This window comes from Pelophylax lessonae (assembly GCF_965119305.1).
Source record: "Pelophylax lessonae genome assembly, chromosome: 11".
NCBI classification, from domain to species: Eukaryota; Metazoa; Chordata; class Amphibia; order Anura; family Ranidae; genus Pelophylax; species Pelophylax lessonae.
Window position 1 is genome coordinate 234,694,508 of NC_138778.1, and position 21,110 is coordinate 234,715,617.

Consider the following 21,110-nt stretch of genomic DNA (forward strand, 5'->3'; position numbering starts at 1 on the left):
CAGATGCTAACCACTATCACCTTATAGCAAGCACAACCAGGTGCATGCTATGTCCTTGTGTATGACCATGGTATCCAGTGCTCCTTCAACACCCCAGGATAGACTGTGATGGGGACCCTGATGTAAGGCGGGCTCTAATGAGGACCCTGATGTAAGGAGGGACTGTGATGAGGACCCTGATGTAAGGGGGGCTCTGATGAGGACCATGATGTAAGGGGGGCTCTGATGAGGATCCTGATGTAAGGATGGACTGTGATGGGGACCCTGATGTATTGGGGGTTCTAATGAGGACCCTGATGTAAGGAGGGACTGTGATGATGACCCTGATGTAAGGGGGGCTCTAATGAGGACCCTGATGTAAGGAGGGCTCTGATGAGGACCCTGATGTAAGGGGGGCTCCGATGAGCACCCTGATGTAAGGTGGGTTTCTGATGAGGACCCTGATGTAAGGGGGGCTCTGATGAGGACCCTGATGTAAGGTGGGTTTCTGATGAGGACCCTGATGTAAGGTGGGTTACTGATGAGGACCCTGATGTAAGAGGGGCTCTGATGAGGACCCTGATGTAAGGTGGGTTTCTGATGAGGACCCTGATGTAAGGAGGACTCTGATGAGAACCCTGATTTAAGAGGGGCTCTGATGAGGACCCTGATGTAAGGGGGGCTCTGATGAGGACCCTGATGTAAGGGGGGCTCTGATGAGGACCCTGATGTAAGGTGGCTCTGATGAGGACCCTGATGTAAGGGGGGCTCTAAAGAGGACCCTGATGTAAGGTGCCTCTGATGAGGACACTGATGTAAGGGGGGCTCTGATAAGGACCCTGATGTAAGGAGGGCTCTGATGAGGACCATGATGTAAGGGGGGCTCTGATGAGGACCCTGATGTAAGGTGGCTCTGATGAGGACCATGATGTAAAGGGGGCTCTGATGAGGACCCTGATGTAAGGTGGCTCTGATGAGGACCCTGATGTAAGGGGGGCTCTGATGAGGACCCTGATGTAAGGGGGGGGCTCTGATGAGGACCATGATGTAAGGGGGGCTCTGATGAGGACCCTGATGTAAGGTGGCTCTGATGAGGACCCTGATGGAAGTAGGAACTGTGATGGGGACTCTGAGGCAATTTGGAGACCCCTTTGAGGCTGTAAATGTGAGACACAGCAACATGAAGTGGAGTTTACAGCATGACTCTTCTCTGTGATCGAACAATTAATTTTTGACTGTAACACACGTAGGAAGCAGCTCAGAATCATCCTTTAAATTACTGTTTAAGGGCCCACACAAAACGCAGCCGTGAGGGACTCAGTAAAAGGTATAGACACGTCAAATTAGAATGTACAGACAGGACAGTCGACCGAACATGTATTCCAAACAGATTGCTAACCTGCCGCAGAACACCTGGAAGGGGTCCGGCTACATAACGATGTTCCTTGCCATATAACCCCGGGACTTTTTGCTGCATCCAATCCAAAGCTGGGACCCTTGTCTATCTTTACGGTTGTAACACACACAGTGGCGTCACTAGGGTGGGTGTCACCTGATGCGGTAAAGCATGGTGTCACCCCCACCACCACAAGCCTGCTACAGTGCCCCCCCTCCGCTAACCTGCCACAGTGCACCCCCCACCCCATAACCTTCCACAGTGCTCATCCCCCCCTGCTAACCTGCCACATTGCTTCCCCCCCACCACCCACCACTACCCTGCCACAGTGCTCGTCCCTGAAAGAAATGGGGGTAGAGTGAGAGAGGAGGAGGGGGAGAGGGGTGAGAGGGAGGGGGGAAATAGGGGGGTGATAGAGAGAGAAGGGGGCTTCCCCATACTACACCAGGAGATCCCCCCCCACAAAAAAAATGACACTGGACTCTCACCTTCCCTCAGCCCACCAGCTCCTTTTTACCAGATGTGTGTAGCGTGGCTACCAAGGCACAACCACAGTCCGGGACTCCGACCTGCTTTGCCAAGACAGCTACTTCTGTGATCAGAGGCTGCCGCCATCACCGCCTCCTGCTTCCGCTTTGCTCCCCCCAGTCACTGAACAGTCAGTTCCCAGCCACCCCTGGTGTCACTCCTGGGTCACCTGGGTGCAGTCCACAACCCCTGCATCCTCGTAGCAACGCCACTGACTGAACACACCCCGACCATCCACTCCCCACATTCTCCACTTGCCGGCACAATCGCCCAGGGAAAAATGTCCTTGTGTTTAGTACTTTATTATCGTGGTCGTGGAACCTCTCTGAGTCACTGGAGGACTGATCTTTGTAGAACCAGGTTGTCATTTTTAAGTACTCCCGAATCCGGATGTCATTAGTAGTAAATAGGACGTTTCCTGCACCTACAACCAATCATTTTCAGTTATAATTTTGGAAAAACCTGCCTGCACTCAAAGATTATACTCTCATCTATATCACCAGCATGATATCTCCAACTGTCTTCAGCATCTCCATCCTCAGGACTGAAAGGACCCCAGCTATCTGATCCTTGGTCTTTTAACACAGTCAGTGGGGTTGATTTACTAAAATTGGAGAATGCGAAATCTAATGCACCTCTGCATAGAAGCCAATCATCTTCCAGGTTTTATTATCAAAGCTTAGTTGAACAAGGTGACATTAGAAGCAGATCGGCTCCCATGCAGAGATGCACCAAATTCTGCACTCTACAGTTTTAGTAAATCAACCCCGGGGTGTCAGTCAAATTAAACAGCTCATCCATGTGATGCATTTTCCTGGTGACCTCATCCTTCTTTAACTCTAGGTGTTGGATCAGTTCCCAAATTGAAGAGTGAGAGAATCTCTCCTTGTATGGAGATGGTAGCCAGGCCCGTCTTCTGTAGGACTCTCAGCTGTCTCTGGATGGCTTTAAATATGGCACTGACTCTTTCCTTTACTTTTGCTGCTTTCTTTACTCCTTCTCAGAGGATAACGTGTCCAGAATATGTCCTTGTCTCTCCTTCTTCTTCCCAGAGGTCAAGGTATTGTTTTTTTTTTAACAAGAGGTCAATGTGTCTTAGTCTCTCCTACTATTCAGGTCAATGTGTCCCAGTCTCTCCTCCTCCTTTTCAGAGGTCAATGTGTCCGAGTCTCTCCTTCTTCTTCTTCTCAGAGGTCAGTGTGTCCCAGTCTCTCCTTCTTCTCAGAGGTCAATGTGTCCCAGTCTCTCCTTCTTCTCAGAGGTCAATGTGTCCCAGTCTCTCCTTCTTCTTCTCAGAGGTCAATGTGTCCCAGTCTCTCCTTCTTCTTTTCAGAGGTCAATGTGTCCCGGTCTCTCCTTCTTCTTCTTCTCAGAGGTCAATGTGTCGCAGTCTCTCCTTCTTCTTCTTCTCAGATGTCAATGTGTCCCAGTCTCTTCTTCTTTTCAGAGGTCAATGTGTCCCAGTCTTTCCTTCTTCTTCCCAGAGGTCAATGTGTCCCAGTCTCTCCTTCTTCTCAGATGTCAATGTGTCCCAGTCTCTTCTTCTTTTCAGAGGTCAATGTGTCCCAGTCTTTCCTTCTTCTTCCCAGAGGTCAGTGTGTCCGAGTCTCTCCTTCTTCTCAGAGGTCAATGTGTCCCAGTCTCTCCTTCTTCTCAGATGTCAATGTGTCCCAGTCTCTCCTTCTTCTCAGATGTCAATGTGTCCCAGTCTCTTCTTCTTTTCAGAGGTCAATGTGTCCCAGTCTTTCCTTCTTCTTCCCAGAGGTCAGTGTGTCCGAGTCTCTCCTTCTTCTCAGAGGTCAATGTGTCCCAGTCTCTCCTTCTTCTCAGATGTCAATGTGTCCCAGTCTCTCCTTCTTCTCAGATGTCAATGTGTCCCAGTCTCTTCTTCTTTTCAGAGGTCAATGTGTCCCAGTCTTTCCTTCTTCTTCCCAGAGGTCAGTGTGTCCGAGTCTCTCCTTCTTCTCAGAGGTCAATGTGTCCCAGTCTCTCCTTCTTCTCAGAGGTCAATGTGTCCCAGTCTCTCCTTCTTCTTCTCAGAGGTCAGTGTGTCCGAGTCTCTCCTTCTTCTCAGAGGTCAATGTGTCCCAGTCTCTCCTTCTTCTCAGAGGTCAATGTGTCCCAGTCTCTCCTTCTTCTTCTCAGAGGTCAATGTGTCCCGGTCTCTCCTTCTTCTTCTCAGAGGTCAATGTGTCCCAGTCTCTCCTTCTTCTTCTCAGAGGTCAATGTGTCCCGGTCTCTCCTTCTTCTTCTCAGAGGTCAATGTGTCCCAGTCTTTCCTTCTTCTTCTTCTCAGAGGTCAATGTGTCCCAGTCTCTTCTTCTTTTCAGAGGTCAATGTGTCCCAGTCTCTCCTTCTTCTCAGAGGTCAATGTGTCCCAGTCTTTCCTTCTTCTCAGAGGTCAATGTGTCCCGGTCTCTCCTTCTTCTCAGAGGTCAATGTGTCCCAGTCTCTCCTTCTTCTTCTTCTCAGAGGACAATGTGTCTCAGTCTCACCTTCTTCTTAGAGGACAATGTGTCTCAGTCTCACCTTCTTCTTAGAGGACAATGTGTCTCAGTCTCACCTTCTTCTTAGAGGCCCCCTCCAGCATCTCCACTGGTGTTGATTATAACCTCTGCTTCAGGATGAACAGATACAGGTAGAGCAGAGCCCTTGGTGTTGTATTACTCCAGGACCTTTTTGTGGATTGGACACTTTTTAATGTCAAAGAAAGTGCTTGGATCAGATAAGACATGTTCTGGTATATTACTGTGGATTCTCATGTGATTGTTACAAAACCAAGCTTCACACCACAGGCAGGATTTCTCAGCAGGTACAGGGGCATGGAGGCAGTATGTACAGGGAATCCCCTTCTGTTCAACCCAGGGCCATCTCACCGAATGGGCACGCTAGGAAGTTGCCCGGGGGGGCCCCACCTGCCCAGCGACCCAGCCCCAGCCAAGCATTAGTCCCGATTCCCGTTTGCATCCCGCTGCTAAACTTAGCAGGTGGCAAGTGCCTGTCGACCCTGCGCTGCTGTCAGGCCACTTGGGCCGTAAAGAGGGAGCCCACAACTATAAGAATGCCTGTCCGCCTCCACCAGAACAGGCGCACACAGGACAGTTGAGTCTGACTCCCGTCCGGGTGTGTGTTCACCGGACCCAGCCGCCGAACTTGGAAGCTGTCATTAGCCTGGCACTGCTGTACCAATAAATATCGCCTTATCGATAATTTGCATTTTTATCCTCGTGGGTGATTGTGTAGGCAGGGCCCCAGTGCTCTGCATTGCCCAGTGCCCTTTAATGCTCTTAAGATGGCACTGGTACAACATGTGACCTGGAACAGAGTGCTTTAGCATGTCTGCAGTGCTGACCATTCCTGGGACCACTCTCTGCATACCAGACAAGTTGTAACCTCATATGTCTCCTGAGTCAACACACAGACCATGCACTCCTCATTAAGGTCCTGCCCATGGCTCAGAGCCACCAGATCCATCTTCTTCTCCAAGCAAAGCCGCCCAGCCAGTCCTTCAGGTCTGCAGATGCCATTTCTTGGAACAGAAAGGAAAACATCAACATACCCACAGGTCTGCATTCCGAGGGTTTAGAGACATGCAGATGATTTGCATAATGTTCAGAATAATGCTCACGTTTCTTAGAAGGATACCTTGAAGTTTGTAGTTTTCACCATGTTATGTATGAGGGGTGCAGAAAAGAACAAAGCCAGGCATTAAGTGTAATGAATCGGAGTGGGAGGAGGAGAATTGGAGTGTACTTTCTCTGCATCTTCTACCACCTATCAGAAACGTCCCTCAGTATAAGGAGAACCTTCTTAGTAATAGACTTTTGTTTTTACTTCAGATTTTCTATATGTGAGAATCAGGGAGGAGTTCCAGTGTCAGACACAGATGTGTTCCAGGATCACTAGAATATTGATAAAGAAGGGTGGGGCCTCCCTCCCTTGGATGGTGGCCGGGTGGGGCCTGCCTCCCTTGGATGGTGGCCGGGTGGGGCCTGCCTCCTTTGGATGGTGGCCGGAAGTCTGCGTGTCTCCATTTTCTGACTGAGATTTTGCTCTCGCTGCATGCCGTTTTTGCCGCTGTGGCGTTCTGCTAGGTCTAGCTGGGCTCCATGGTTGGGACATCTGTATGCGTAATCTTGTTTGCTGCTCCTCTTGGTCCATTGGGATGGATATAACAATGTGTTGATTTTATATAAAATGCTGGAAATTATGTAACTCTTTGCATCATAAGTGTTGTCTTGGACTACACCATTCATACACCCCTGAAGAAGGAATAAAATCCAGAAACGCGTCAGATGTGCAGCAATGTTGCTCTATGAGTAATCTGTTTACACATTTATGTGCAAGTGTCTGTATACACATTGACAACCTATGATGGAGTCTTATTAGGGCTAGCCATCCTTTGTTGTATGTTTTATGTCTTGTACTTTTTGCAATAATAAATATGTACCGTAACTAAATCTTAATTATTTTCTGTACTACATTTCACCTTTTGGGGTTAAAAACAATCATTAGGATAAAGACCATTAAAGTCCCATTCAGGGGGGTTCCTCCTCTCCTTTTTCTTTCTGCAATAGGGATGTGGGTCCTATCCTGTATCTCTTCCACTCACTAGCTGTTCCTTTGTTATATGTGAGAAGCAGGGAGAACCTGCAAGGGGGAGTTCCAGTGTCAGATGCAGATGTGTTCCAGGATCACTAGAATATTGATAAAGAAGGGTGGGGCTCCCAAAAGAGCTGCGTTCCCTGTATATATGTCAAGGCATAATAACAATAATAATAATAGTGTGTGACTGTGGGGGAGGGGACTTTAGAGTGTAAGCTCCCCTAGTACAAAAACTGATGTGACTATCTCAGTGTTCTCTGTACAGCATTGCGGTATATGTCAGAGCTATATATGGTAAATGCAATATTTATAAGCAATAAAACCAAAACTTGGGTATAGGTCAAGTGGCCTGCAGGGTATTCGGATATATTGGTGTAGACCACACATAGAAGACCATTTTCCCTACTGGGTCCTTATCTGTCTGTAGATCTCTTACCCACATTTCTCCCTGAAGTTATATGGCCCTGTTCCTGTTTGCCTACAGTTATCCCCCCCCCCTCCCCCACCAACACCACCACCCCAAAATTGCTTTACTCCACACGAAGCACACATTTAATTTCCTTGTCTTGTTTTTATTAGATAGCACATAATTACATATGATTTTTTTTATGATAAGGGTCATATAACAATTCTTCATACTGTTGTACAGTACAGATAAGGTTACGTTGAACTCAGCCAGAGGTGTGGACCTGAGGTGCAGAGTCTAAGTGACAGCTGGTTTTCACCAGAGCTCTTGATAGTGGGGATCGTCCAGGAACCCTAATGGTCCCAGTTGCCTTCTCTGCTAGCGGTCACCAGGTTGCAACCCTTTTTATTGACCCACCATGGAGGTAGCTGGAAGAGAATGGCTATGTTTTGGAGACTGTACGTGAAATGCTAGGCAGAGGAGTAGTCAGGTCCGTGCAGAGGTCATGGGCATATGGCAGGCAAGAGAGTAGTCAGGACAATCCAGGTCAGCAACAAGTAAAACAATTAGTAAGTATATTAGCTCCTATTCACGAAGGAGAGCTGGCGATAAGACTAGACACTTCAAGAACTGGGGCTTAAATAACCTTCTGATTGTAGGACAGGCCCATCGTTGTTTTAGGTAGTTCTTTATTTCTTGGTTCTGCGAGTGGCAGTGGAGGTCCTGGCAGGTGTTTTGTGAGCACCACTGGAAGTCTTAGCAGGGATTTTGACAGAAGGTGTTTTGGAAGACTTGCCAGAGGTTCTGACAGAAGGTGTTCCGGAGGCCTTGGTAGAGGTTTTGACAGAAGGTGTTCCGGAGGCCTTGGTAGAGGTTTTGACAGAAGGTGTTCCGGAGGCCTTGGTAGAGGTTTTGACAGAAGGTGTTTCGGAGGCCTTGGTAGAGGTTTTGACAGAAGGTGTTCTGGAGGCCTTGGTAGAAGTTTTGACAGAAGGTGTTTCGGAGGCCTTGGTAGAGGTTTTGACAGAAGGTGTTTTGGAGGCCTTGGTAGAAGTTTTGACAGAAGGTGTTTTGGAGGCTTTGGTAGAGGTTTTGACAGAAGGTGCTTTGGAGGCCTTGGTAGAGGTTTTGACAGAAGGTGTTACGCAGGCCTTGGTAGAGGTTTTGACAGAAGGTGTTACAGAGGCCTTAGTAGAGACTTTAAGAGACGGAGGTCTGGAGGCCTTGGTAGAGACTTTTAGAGACGGAGGTCTGGAGGCCTTGGTAGAGACTTTGAGAGAAGGAGGTCTGGAGGCCTTGGTAGAGACTTTGAGAGACGGAGGTCTGGAGGCCTTGGTAGAGACTTTGAGAGAAGGAGGTCTGGAGGCCTTGGTAGAGACCTTGAGAGAAGGAGGTCTGGAGGCCTTGGTAGAGACCTTGAGAGAAGGAGGTCTGGACATACTGGAAAGGGTTCTGCGAGTACCATAACAAATGGTTTTATTAGGGGATATTCTGGGGACCTTCTAAATACCATCAGGTTTGCATCATTCTTTGTAAAAACATGTCTCTGCACTGCAGGGAAACAGTCAACCATTTCACGGGTGCTTTTTGAACTTGGATCCACTGAGCCAGAGTAATTCCCCCACCTGTCACATGACAATGATATATTGGGGTACAGTAATCCCCCTGCCTGTCAAATGATAATGATAATGATACATCGGGGTAATCCCCCCTGCCTGTCACATCACAATGATACATTGGGGTAATCCCCTCGCCTGTCACACGAAAATGATATAAATGGGTAATCCTCCCTCATGTCACATGACAAAAACATAATAGGGTAATCTCCCCTGCCTGTCACATGACAATTACCTTTTGGGGTAACCCCCCCCGCCTGTCACATGACAATGACATAACATTGTGACCCCTCCTGCCTGTCACATGACAATTACCTTTTGGGGTAACCCCCCGCCTGTCACATGACAATGGTATAATGGGGTAATCCCCCGCCTGTCACATGACAATGACATAACAGCGTAACCCCCCTGCCTGTTACATGAAAATTAAATTTTGGGGTAAACATCCCTGCCTGTCGCATGACAATGGTATAACGGGGCAATCCCCCTGCCTGTCACATGACAATGATATAACAGCGTAATCCCCCTGCCTGTCACATGACAAAGGTATAACGGGGTAATCTCCCCTCCGTGTCACATGATAATGGTATAACGGGGTAATTCCCCCCTGCCTGTCACATGATAATGGTATAACGGGGTAATTCCCCCCTGCCTGTCACATGACAATGACATAACGGGGTAATCTCCCCTGCCTGTCACATGACAATGATATAACAGCGTAATCCCCCTGCCTGTCACATGACAATGATATAACAGCGTAATCCCCCTGCCTGTCACATGACAATGATATAACAGCGTAATCCCCCTGCCTGTCACATGACAATGGTATAACGGGGTAATCTCCCCTCCGTGTCACATGATAATGGTATAACGGGGTAATTCCCCCCTGCCTGTCACATGACAATGACATAACGGGGTAATCTCCCCTACCTGTCACATGACAATGACATAACGGGGTAATCTCCCCTGCCTGTCACATGACAATGACATAACGGGGTAATCTCCCCTGCCTGTCACATGACAATGACATAACGGGGTAATCTCCCCTGCCTGTCACATGACAATGACATAACGGGGTAATCTCCCCTGCCTGTCACATGACAATGATATAACAGCGTAACCCCCCTGCCTGTCACATGACAATGACATAACGAGGTAATCTCCCCTCCGTGTCACATGACAATGGTATAACGGGGTAATTCCCCCCCCCTGCCTGTCACATGACAATGACATAACGGGTTATCTCCCCTCCGTGTCTGTCACATGACAATGACATAAAGGGGTAATCCCCCCTGCTAGTCACATGACAATGACATAACAGGGTAATCCCCCCTGCCTGTCACATGACAATGACATAACGAGGTAATCTCCCCTCCGTGTCACATGACAATGACATAACGGGGTAATCCCCCCTGCTAGTCACATGACACAGGTATAAATGGGTAATACTCCCTGCCTCTTACATGACAATGATACATTGGGGTAATCCCCCTGCCTGTCACATGACAATGGTAAAACGGGGTAATCCCCCCTGCCTGTCAAAGGACAATGACATAACAAGGTAATCTCCCTTGCCTGTCACATGACAATGACATAACAGGGTAATCCCCCCTGCCTGTCACATGACAATGACATAACAGGTAATCCCCCTGCCTGTCACATGACAATGACATAACGGGGGTAATCCTCCCTGCCTGTCACATGACAATGACATAACAGGTAATCCCCCTGCCTGTCACATGACAATGACATAACGGGGGTAATCCTCCCTGCCTGTCACATGACAATGACATAACAGGGTAATCCCCCTGCCTGTCACATGACAATGACATAACAGGGGGTAATCCCCCCTGCCTGTCACATGACAACATAACAGGGTAATCCCCCTGCCTTTCACATGACAATGACATAACAGGGTAATCCCCCTGCCTGTCACATGACAATGACATAACAGGTAATCCCCCTGCCTGTCACATGACAATGACATTATGGGGTAATCCCCCCTGCCTGTCACATGACAATGACATAACGAGGTAATCCCCCCGCCTGTCACATGACAATGACATTATGGGGTAATCCCCCCTGCCTGTCACATGACAATGACATAATGGGGTAATCCCCCCCTGCCTGTCACATGACAATGACATAACAGGGTAATCCCCCTTGCCTGTCACATGACAATGGTATAACGAGGTAATCCCCCCCTGCCTGTCACATGACAATGACATAACAGGTAATCCCCCTGCCTGTCACATGACAATGACATTATGGGGTAATCCCCCCTGCCTGTCACATGACAATGACATAACAGGGTCATCCCCCCTGCCTGTCACATGACAATGACATTATGGGGTAATCCCCCCTGCCTGTCACATGACAATGGTATAACGAGGTAATCCCCCCTGCCTGTCACATGACAATGACATAACGGGGTAATCCCCCTGCCTGTCACATGACAATGACATAACAGGTAATCCCCCCGCCTGTCACATGACAATGACATAATGGGGTAATCCCCCCCTGCCTGTCACATGACAATGACATAACGGGGTAATCTCCCCTGCCTGTCACATGACAATGGTATAACGAGGTAATCCCCCCTGCCTGTCACATGACAATGACATAACGGGGTAATCTCCCCTGCCTGTCACATGACAATGACATAACGGTTAATCCCCCCTGCCTGTCACATGACAATGATACATGGGGGTATTCCCCCCCTGCCTGTCACATAACAATGGTATAACGGGGTAATCCCCCCTGCCTGTCACATGACAATGATACATGGGGGTATTCCCCCCCTGCCTGTCACATGACAATGGTATAACGGGGTAATCCCCCCTGCCTGTCACATGACAGTGATACATGGGGGTATTCCCCCCTGCCTGTCACATGACAATGGTATAACGGGGTAATCCCCCTGCCTGTCACATGAAAATGATACATGGGGGTATCCCCCCCCTGCCTGTCACATGACAATGACATAACGGGGTAATCTCCCCTGCCTGTCACATGACAATGGTATAACGGTTAATCCCCCCTGCCTGTCACATGACAATGATACATTGGGGTAATCCCCCCTGCCTGTCACATGACAATAGTATGGAGGATGTGGTCTGCACTGATGACTTCTATCACAGTCTTGCAGACACTATTCACTGGAATCCAATGAGTATGTAGGGAGCACCAGACCCCTACTGCTCCATACACTGAAAAAATATAAGCTTTTCTGTCATTTAACACCTCATATTATCCAATAGACTGCACAGAGGAGATAGAGAACTGCATTACAGAGGAGATAGAGAACTGCATTACAGAGGAGATAGAGATCTGTATTACAGAGGAGATAGAGAACTGCATTACAGAGGAGATAGAGATCTGCATTACAGAGGAGACAGAGATCTGTATTATAGAGGAGATAGAGAACTGCATTACAGAGGAGATAGAGAACTGTATTACAGAGGAGATAGAGATCTGCATTACAGAGGAGACAGAGATCTGTATTACAGAGGAGATAGAGAACTGTATTACAGAGGAGATAGAGAACTGCATTACAGAGGAGATAGAGAACTGCATTACAGAGGAGATAGAGAACTGCATTACAGAGGAGATAGAGACCTGCATTACAGAGGAGATAGAGATCTGTATTACAGAGAAGATAGAGATCTGTATTACAGAGGAGATAGAGAACTGCATTACAGAGGAGATAGAGAACTGCATTACAGAGGAGATAGAGAACTGCATTACAGAGGAGATAGAGGTCTCTATTACAGAGGAGATAGAGAACTGCATTACAGAGGAGATAGAGAACTGCATTACAGAGGAGATAGAGAACTGCATTACAGAGGAGATAGAGAACTGCATTACAGAGGAGATAGAGATCTGTATTACAGAGGAGATAGAGAACTGCATTACAGAGGAGATAGAGAACTGCATTACAGAGGAGATAGAGAACTGTATTACAGAGGAGATAGAGAACTGCATTACAGAGGAGATAGAGAACTGTATTACAGAGGAGATAGAGAACTGCATTACAGAGGAGATAGAGAACTGTATTACAGAGGAGATAGAGAACTGCATTACAGAGGAGATAGAGGTCTCTATTACAGAGGAGATAGAGAACTGCGTTACAGAGGAGATAGAGAACTGCATTACAGAGGAGATAGAGATCTGTATTATAGAGGAGATAGAGAACTGCATTACAGAGGAGATAGAGAACTGTATTACAGAGGAGATAGAGATCTGCATTACAGAGGAGACAGAGAACTGCATTACAGAGGAGATAGAGAACTGCATTACAGAGGAGATAGAGAACTGCATTACAGAGGAGATAGAGAACTGCATTACAGAGGAGATAGAGAACTGCATTACAGAGGAGATAGAGAACTGCATTACAGAGGAGATAGAGAACTGCGTTACAGAGGAGATAGAGAACTGCATTACAGAGGAGATAGAGGTCTCTATTACAGAGGAGATAGAGAACTGCATTACAGAGGAGATAGAGATCTGTATTATAGAGGAGATAGAGATCTGCATTACAGAGGAGACAGAGATCTGTATTATAGAGGAGATAGAGAACTGCATTACAGAGGAGATAGAGAACTGTATTACAGAGGAGATAGAGATCTGCATTACAGAGGAGACAGAGATCTGTATTACAGAGGAGATAGAGAACTGCATTACAGAGGAGATAGAGAACTGCATTAAAGAGGAGATAGAGAACTGCATTACAGAGGAGATAGAGAACTGTATTACAGAGGAGATAGAGAACTGCATTACAGAGGAGATAGAGAACTGCATTACAGAGGAGATAGAGAACTGTATTACAGAGGAGATAGAGAACTGCATTACAGAGGAGATAGAGGTCTCTATTACAGAGGAGATAGAGAACTGCATTACAGAGGAGATAGAGATCTGCATTACAGAGGAGACAGAGATCTGTATTACAAGGATTTCCTGAGCCCGCCTCCTTGGATGACGCTATTCTGTTCTGATTTTATGCCATGATTCAGATTCTAGAAAACTCCACAGCAATCAAACATTTTCCTGTCTGAATTCTCTTCTGAACTCTCCAGTGTTTCCCAAACATTCTCCACCAAACTCAGGTCAGAGAAGTGCATTGTGGAAATGTCTGCAGACATTCTATGTATAAGGATAATTATTTACGATTGATATTCTACAACTACACTCAATACACCACACAGCCCCTTCTATAGGGGTAGGAGGCCCTGTTCACATGTGCACGTTTTAGGTGTGTTAGAGAAGGTCCTCCTTGCCGTGTCTTTGATTTGGTTTACAGAAAAATGCACATTTTATAGAGATCACTGGTAACACATGTAAAACAAACCTAAAACATGCAATGTGCACACATGAATGGGGCGCTCTGTAAGAATGACACCAATTAAAGAAAGAAACAAAAAAAATCTATAAAAATATGTAAGCATAATTACAGTGTATGTAAAGATAAGACCTTCCTTGGATGGAGTATGGAAGGGTTTGGCCCTCTTTTGGGGATTTTAGTGCTGTCTGTTTGAGATTCACCCTCTCCTGTGATATTCACCCTCTCCGTCTGTCCCGGTGGCCATTGTTAGAGACAGAAAGTCATGGGATATCCAACTGTTTTCTGTTGTCACCAGAAGAGGAACAGAGGAAAGATCCTCCAATGGGACACCTCTTCCAGTGACAACAGTCTATGAGGGGATATCCTCTACCTCCAAAGAGCCCTCCTCCTACGTCCTGCTGTATATCTGGGACAGGAAATAGATGAAAATCTCCCTCACTGGACAGAGAATGAAAAAAAAAATGGAGTCCTAACCCAGATAGTCATGGGAATTCCAACTGTTTTGTGTTTTCACCAGAAGAGGAACAGAGGGAAGATCCTCCAATGAGACACCAGTCTACGAGGGAATATCCTCTCACACCACAAAGCCCTCCCGTTACTTCTTGCTGTGTATCTGGGACAGGAAGTAGATGGAAATCTCCCTCACTGGACAGAGAATGAAAAAAAAAATAATAATGGGGTCCTAACCCAGATAGTCATGGGAAATCCAACGGTTTTGTGTTGTCACCAGAAGAGGAACAGAGGGATGATCCTCCAATGAGACACCTGTCTACGAGGGAATATCCTCTCACACCACAAAGGAAATCCAACTGGGAAATCCAACAGTTCTGTGTGATGATCAGAAGAGGAACAGAGGGAAGATCTTCCAATGGGACAACTGCCTATGAGGGGACATCTTCTACCATCGAAGAGCCCAACTCTTACTTTCTGCTGAGTATCTGGGACAGGAAGTAGATGGAATGTAAAGTAGATTTATGTCTCTCACAGGACAGAGAATGAAAAAAAAAAAAAAAAACCTAATGTGGTCTCAACCCTTCCGCACTTTCACCAAATCTATTAACCAATGGCTTTGGTTTCCTTTACACATTAAATTGGTCTAATTTTATGATTACTATTCCACAATATTACCACCCTGCTAATGAGTACAAGCCCCTCCCCTCCCTGCTCCAGGCTACAGCTGGTAGGACTGGCACAGAGAGAGGGTGGTTTTACTGGAGAACATCCAGAAGGCGGGGAAGACAAGCTGGGTAAAACGGGCATTAAATCTGTAAATCTGGCTAAACTTTTTCCCAATACAGTAGAACGCCACGTAGCCATCGTCAAAGTTCAGCAGCACCCCGTATTTGTTGGTGTTGGGGGTGGTGAGGTCGGTCTGCTTATCATCATGCCATGCCTGTAGCTTGCCATTGCACCACTCAATGCACCAGGACACTTTGTTCCGGCCAAGGCGGCTCTCCGATCCGAGGCGTGCGATGCTCTGGTAGGCCACGCCAAAGCCGCTGAAGTTCCCTGCCTCCTTCTCCACCTCCCAGTAGTGAATGCCTCTGGAGAAGCCATGGCGACCCAGCACCTGGGAGCAGCTGACAAACCTTAAGGGGTCGTCCGGGTAGTTTACGGGGGTGTCGCTGACGGCCATCTTGGTGAAATTGTCATGCATGGTGATCTTCCTGTGCGCGGTGCGGGCGTCAACAAACAATGTCTCAGCATCTGCAGAGGAAACAGAGCCAGTGATAGAAACCACAGATGAGGGGAGATCTTCCCACACAGGGGACAACGGGTGTCAGGGTGGAACTTACATTTCAGGACTTGTTCTCTGGAGTCTGGCGAAGCAGCGGCAGCGGGGCGCGGAGTAGCGGCAGTGGGGCGCGGAGCTCTGCCTGGCTTCACTGAAACATAAAGAGGGTCTCTTAAGGATTTTCATTATGTGTAACTGCTATAAAATGACAGAAGCTTTGGTGGCAGCAATAGTCACATGTCTCAAAACCAGGACCTCCTTGTTCTTGACCTGCTGTACCCTACATAACCATAAATTGACTGTCTTGTACAATTCTTCCTGCAAACACTGACCAAGAACAAGCATGCAGCCAGTGGAGTCACAACTTCTAACCTGCATACTTGTTGTGGGTCGAAAAACACTGAAGTCATTCGATCCGAATGACAGCCAGGCTAATGCCACATTCAGGAGGAGGAATCAGCAATGGATGCCAATGGATGTCTTTTATCATAGGCTTCCTTTAAGCCACGGATCCTCAAACTACGGCCCTCCAGCTGTTGCAGAACTACACATCCCATGAGGCATTGCAAAACTCTGACATTCACAGTCATGACTAGGCATGATGGGAATTGTAGTTCCTGAACAACTGGAGAGCTATAGTTTGAAGACCCCTGCTTTAAGCTGTCTACAGATGACCATTGCACCGGTGGCTGTCCTAGATGAAGCAATCGTCTTTGTCCTTGGGTTCCACAAATAACCACCCCTACCCTATTAAAAAATAAATAAAAAACGTTATCAGCTCAGAATAGGAGACGCAACAACATATATATGTATAAAAAGATTCTTGATATTTGTTTTTGTTAAATGTTATACAGCGCCTTGAAAAAGTATTCACACCCCTTGAAATTTCCCAACATTTTTTCATGTTACAACCAAAATCCTAAATGTATTTTATTGGGATTTTATGTGATAGACCGACACAAAGTGGCCATAATTGTGAAGTGGAAGGAAAATGATAAATGATACAAATAAATCTGTGAAAAGTGTGGCTGCGTTTGTATTCACCCCCCGGAGTCAATACTTTGTAGAAACGCTGTCAGGGTTATTGGGTAGAGTAAATAAAAGAAGAATTGAATCATGGCATAGTCCTATATAGATATTTTATTTTACATAGAAATGTTGAAGCAATGACATCCATTTTTTGTTAGGTTACTGAAAGGTTAAATCTCCTTTAAAAGTGCCTATTCAACAGGTTTACCCCAGACATGCTGTGTTGACCTAAGGTAATAAATAGTATGTTGACTTTCCTTAGATATAAGTCTAAGAGACGCTATTCCAAGGTAATCTTATCTCTGTTTGGAATCATAAACCTTAGTCAGTATTTTTAACCTTAGTCAGTATTTCTTATGCTTAAACCCATTTAAAAATAAAATTTACAGATATGTTATAATCTTATATGTAACATAATATTAACAATGAAATATATATAACTAGCATACATAGAAATGTAGAAAACTGTTATATATTATAATTGTTTCATATTTTGCTAAATTCTAACTTTACTGATTTTGATGACTCATCATTGCATGTTTAGTAAGGCTTCAGTAAATAAGCTCTTGTAAGTGGTAAAGCATCATCAAAACTTTTTTCTGGCCTTGCCAGGTGTTTAGTCTAGGAGGTCTGAATTGTAAGCTATATGTCAATATAAGGTGCAAAGTTTATTTGAAGATAAATAATGCTGCTATATTGCTATATACTGAACCTAAGAGCAATGCAATACTGCCATCATGGGTCACTGAATGCTACTACGGTAATTGAAGTCTTGGGTTAAAAAGTAAAATCCAATATATATATATATATATATATATATATATATATATATAAATAAGATATATTAAATATTAAGGTGGTGTTACCAGATTTAATCTTTATTCAGATACCTGGTGGATATTAAATGGACATGTAATAGATGAGAGCATGGTTACATTTTATGTTGTTTTATAATAGTCTTAAATGGAGAAATCTTGATTTAATTTTAATATACTGGTTGACTAAGAGGTGTCACCCTATGACATCACCAGTTAATGAATAAGATGTTCCAACCAATAGGGATTATGTTACTCCCTCTGGGTTTAACTTATGGTAATTTTAATAGTCCTTTGTTCTATACCATATAAAAGCCCAGATGAGAGAGACACATGACACATGACATTTTGCCCAATATACATCACACTTACAACATACACACTACTACAACCATGCATAGACTCATCAACACAGACTCTATTTCGCTCCATCATGTATCTGAACCTTTGAGGGATGCCAAACGAAACTCCTCCATAATTGGCCACCATATTGGAAATGCAGCCATCTTAAAGACTCTGGTAACGACCATTCTAAGCTAGCGGCCATTTTAAATATGGTAAATATGCCTTGCTAATTATTTGATTATTATTCAATATTGTTTATGTACTTCCTTAAATGTTTTACATTTAATGCTAAAGGGTAACGAGAGTACAATCCCAGCCGTATAAACCATAGATTTTTCTCTAAAGAGATGATTGTTGTTTTTATAACATTTTTATTAAATAATAATGCATAGCCTATTGCTTCATCTGCAGTGGAGTGACTATCAGACTGTGCATTGTGCAGACAATTGTGGTCTGATTATATATAGAACATTCATTTATGGTTTATACTTTACCTGGAGAAAATGTAATCTTGCTTTATTTTTACTTTCATTATTGAGCTACAAATCACATTACATTCATTGTTTGAAGTTTGTATTTATGTAAAGTTCTCTTTTTGTGTCATCTCAAGTTTGATCATTTATTGTGATTACACGTCTGGTGAATAACTATTCTTATATATATTCCATACTGTAGACTGTTTTCACTAAGATTGGTATATGCTTTTAAAAAGAAATTAATCAATAAAAAGAATTCGCTACATATTGATTTATGGACATAAGTGAAGATTCTCCTTCCTCATAGATCTTTGCTTATTATTAACCATAAATAGACACTGTTATATTCAGAGCAGTATAAACATTCTGACATAATGGAGGCACAGCGAGATATTATTAATTTATTATTAATTTCTGACAGCGCCTTTCCCTGCAATTACAGCTGCAAGTCTTTTTGGGGATGTCTCTACCAGCTTTGCACATCTAGAGAGGACATTACTGCCCATTCTTCTTTGCAGAATATCTCATCTCTGTCAGATTGGATGGAGAGCGTCTGTGAGCAGCAATTTTCAAGTCTTGCCACAGATTCTCAATGTGATTTAGGTCTGGACTGTGACATTCTAACACATGAATATGCTTTGATGTAAGCCATTCCATTGTAGCTCTGGCTGGATGTTTTGGGTCGTTGTCCTGCTGGAAGGTGAACCTCCGCCCCAGTCTCAAGTCTTTTCTTCTAAGATTGTCCTGTATTTGGCTCCATCCATCTTCCCATCAACTCTGACCAGCTTCCCTGTCCCTGCTGAAGAAAAGCATCCCCACACCATGATGCTGCCACCACCATGTTTCACGGTGGGGATAATGTGTTCAGGGTGATGTGCAGTGTTAGTTTTCCCCCACACATAGCGTTTTACTTTTAGGCCAAAAAGTTGAATTTTGGTCTCCTCTGAGCAGAGCTCCTTCTTCCACATGTTTGCTGTGTCCCCCACATGGCTTCTCCCAAACTGCAAACAGGACTTCTTATGGCTTTCTTCCACCAATGGCTTTCTTCTTCTCACTCTTCCATAAAGGGCAGATTTGTGGAGCGCACGACTAATAGTTGTTCTGTGGACAGAGTCTCCCACCTGAGCTGTGGATCTCTGCAGCTCCTCCAGAGTTCCCATGGGCCTCTTGGCTGCTTCTCTGATGAATGCTCTCCTTGCCAGGCCGGTCAGTTTAGGTGGACGGCCATGTCTTGGTAAGGGCCCGGCCGGTCAGTTTAGGTGGACGGCCATGTCTTGGTAGGGTTGCAGTTGTGCCATACTCTTTCCATTTTCCCATGATGGATTGAACAGCGCTCCGTGAGATGGTCAAAGCTTGGGAGATTTTTTATAACCTAACCCTGCTTTACACTTCTCCACAACTTCATCCCTGACCTGTCTGGTGTGTTCCTTGGCCTTCATGATGCTGTTTGTTCACTAAGAATCTCTAACCAACCTCTGTCTGAGGGCTTCACAGAACAGCTGTATTTATACTGAGATTAAATGACACATAGGTGTTATCTATTTACTAATTAGGTGACTTCTGAAGGTAACTGGTTCCATTAGATTTTAGTTAGGGGTATCAGACTAAAGGGGGGTGAATAAAAATGTCCCCCATACTTTTCACAGATTTATTTGTATCATTTATCATTTTCCTTCCACTTCACAATTATGTGCCACTTTGTTTCGGTCTATCACATAAAATCCCAATAAAATACATTTACGTTTTTGGTTGTAACATGAAAAAATGTAGAAAATTTCAAGGGGTGTGAATACTTTTTCAAGGCACTGTATATTGTTCACTAATATGATACTATTCATGTTTTATATGAAGTGATGCTTTCTCAATATATCAGGTCCTGAAGAAGCCATATTTAGTGAAACACGTTGACCACGACCTTGATGACTGGAAAAGCAGAAACCTAACCAATACTTCATATCTGCTGGTTAATGTATTGGTGTATTATATACTTGTACTGGTTTATGTATCGGTGTATTATATACTTCCAGTCATTTGTAGGTACATACTTGGGAGTTATGCATCCCTTGGATCTATTGAGGGGCACTGCGGTTAATTTTAAATTTTGTTTATATCGAGATGTGTTTTTAACTTTTTTTTGTACTAAAGATATTATTTTTATACATATATATGTTGTTGTGTCTCCTATGCTGAGTCGATAAAGTCAGATTTTTTTGTAGGGTAGGGGTGTTTTTTTCCCCCGCATACCATGACTATTAGAAGTCTTCTCTTACACAACAGACGACTCTTAGGGGGTGGAGAGCAGATCATTATGGCTCCTCCCTGTGATATGGAACACCAGCACCCAGGGGCAGACTGGCAACTTTCGGCCCAGGGGGCATGTACAAACCAGAAGCCCATGGTGCAGCAACTCGGCCCCCCTCACACTCTCCCTCTTCCCAGGCTCCTCCTGGCCCCCACTCCAGGCTGAAGCTCCGCTCCCGGTACTCTCTACTCACCAGTTGAATCCGGGTTCCCGACCTGGCCAGCAAGGGGCGGTTGGGGGGAGCTGGGACAGCTCAGTTGGGGCTGAAGGAGAGTCTCCAATGGGGCATGGAACCGGCCTCTACTCAAAACACAGCTTACACCATCCATGCTGGGGGGGGGTTAGGCCTGCGCTCTGTCCTTGTCTTCAACCCGCCCAGTAGATCAGCAGCAGGGACTTTTTACTTCTCTTCACCAGGAATCCTTTAGGCATGTCTGTGGCAGAAGTGGTGCTGCTTTTTAAGGGGCATCAGAGTGGCCCAGGGGGCAATTGCCCCCCTGCTCCCCCGCCCAGTCCTCCCCTGCCAGCACCACTCCT

The 21,110-nt window shown here is 45.4% G+C and overlaps 1 protein-coding gene across 1 annotated transcript in view; it reads right to left on the reverse strand.

Annotated features, from left to right (window-relative positions):
• The window catches only part of LOC309567509 (uncharacterized protein), a 69,110-nt gene that overhangs the window by 16,456 nt on the left and 31,544 nt on the right, over positions 1-21,110 (reverse strand). Inside the window, exon 8 of the mRNA XM_082272893.1 lies at positions 7,724-8,256. Coding sequence (XP_082129019.1) covers positions 7,724-8,256 — 533 coding nt within the window. The remainder of the gene's footprint in view (positions 1-7,723; positions 8,257-21,110) is intronic.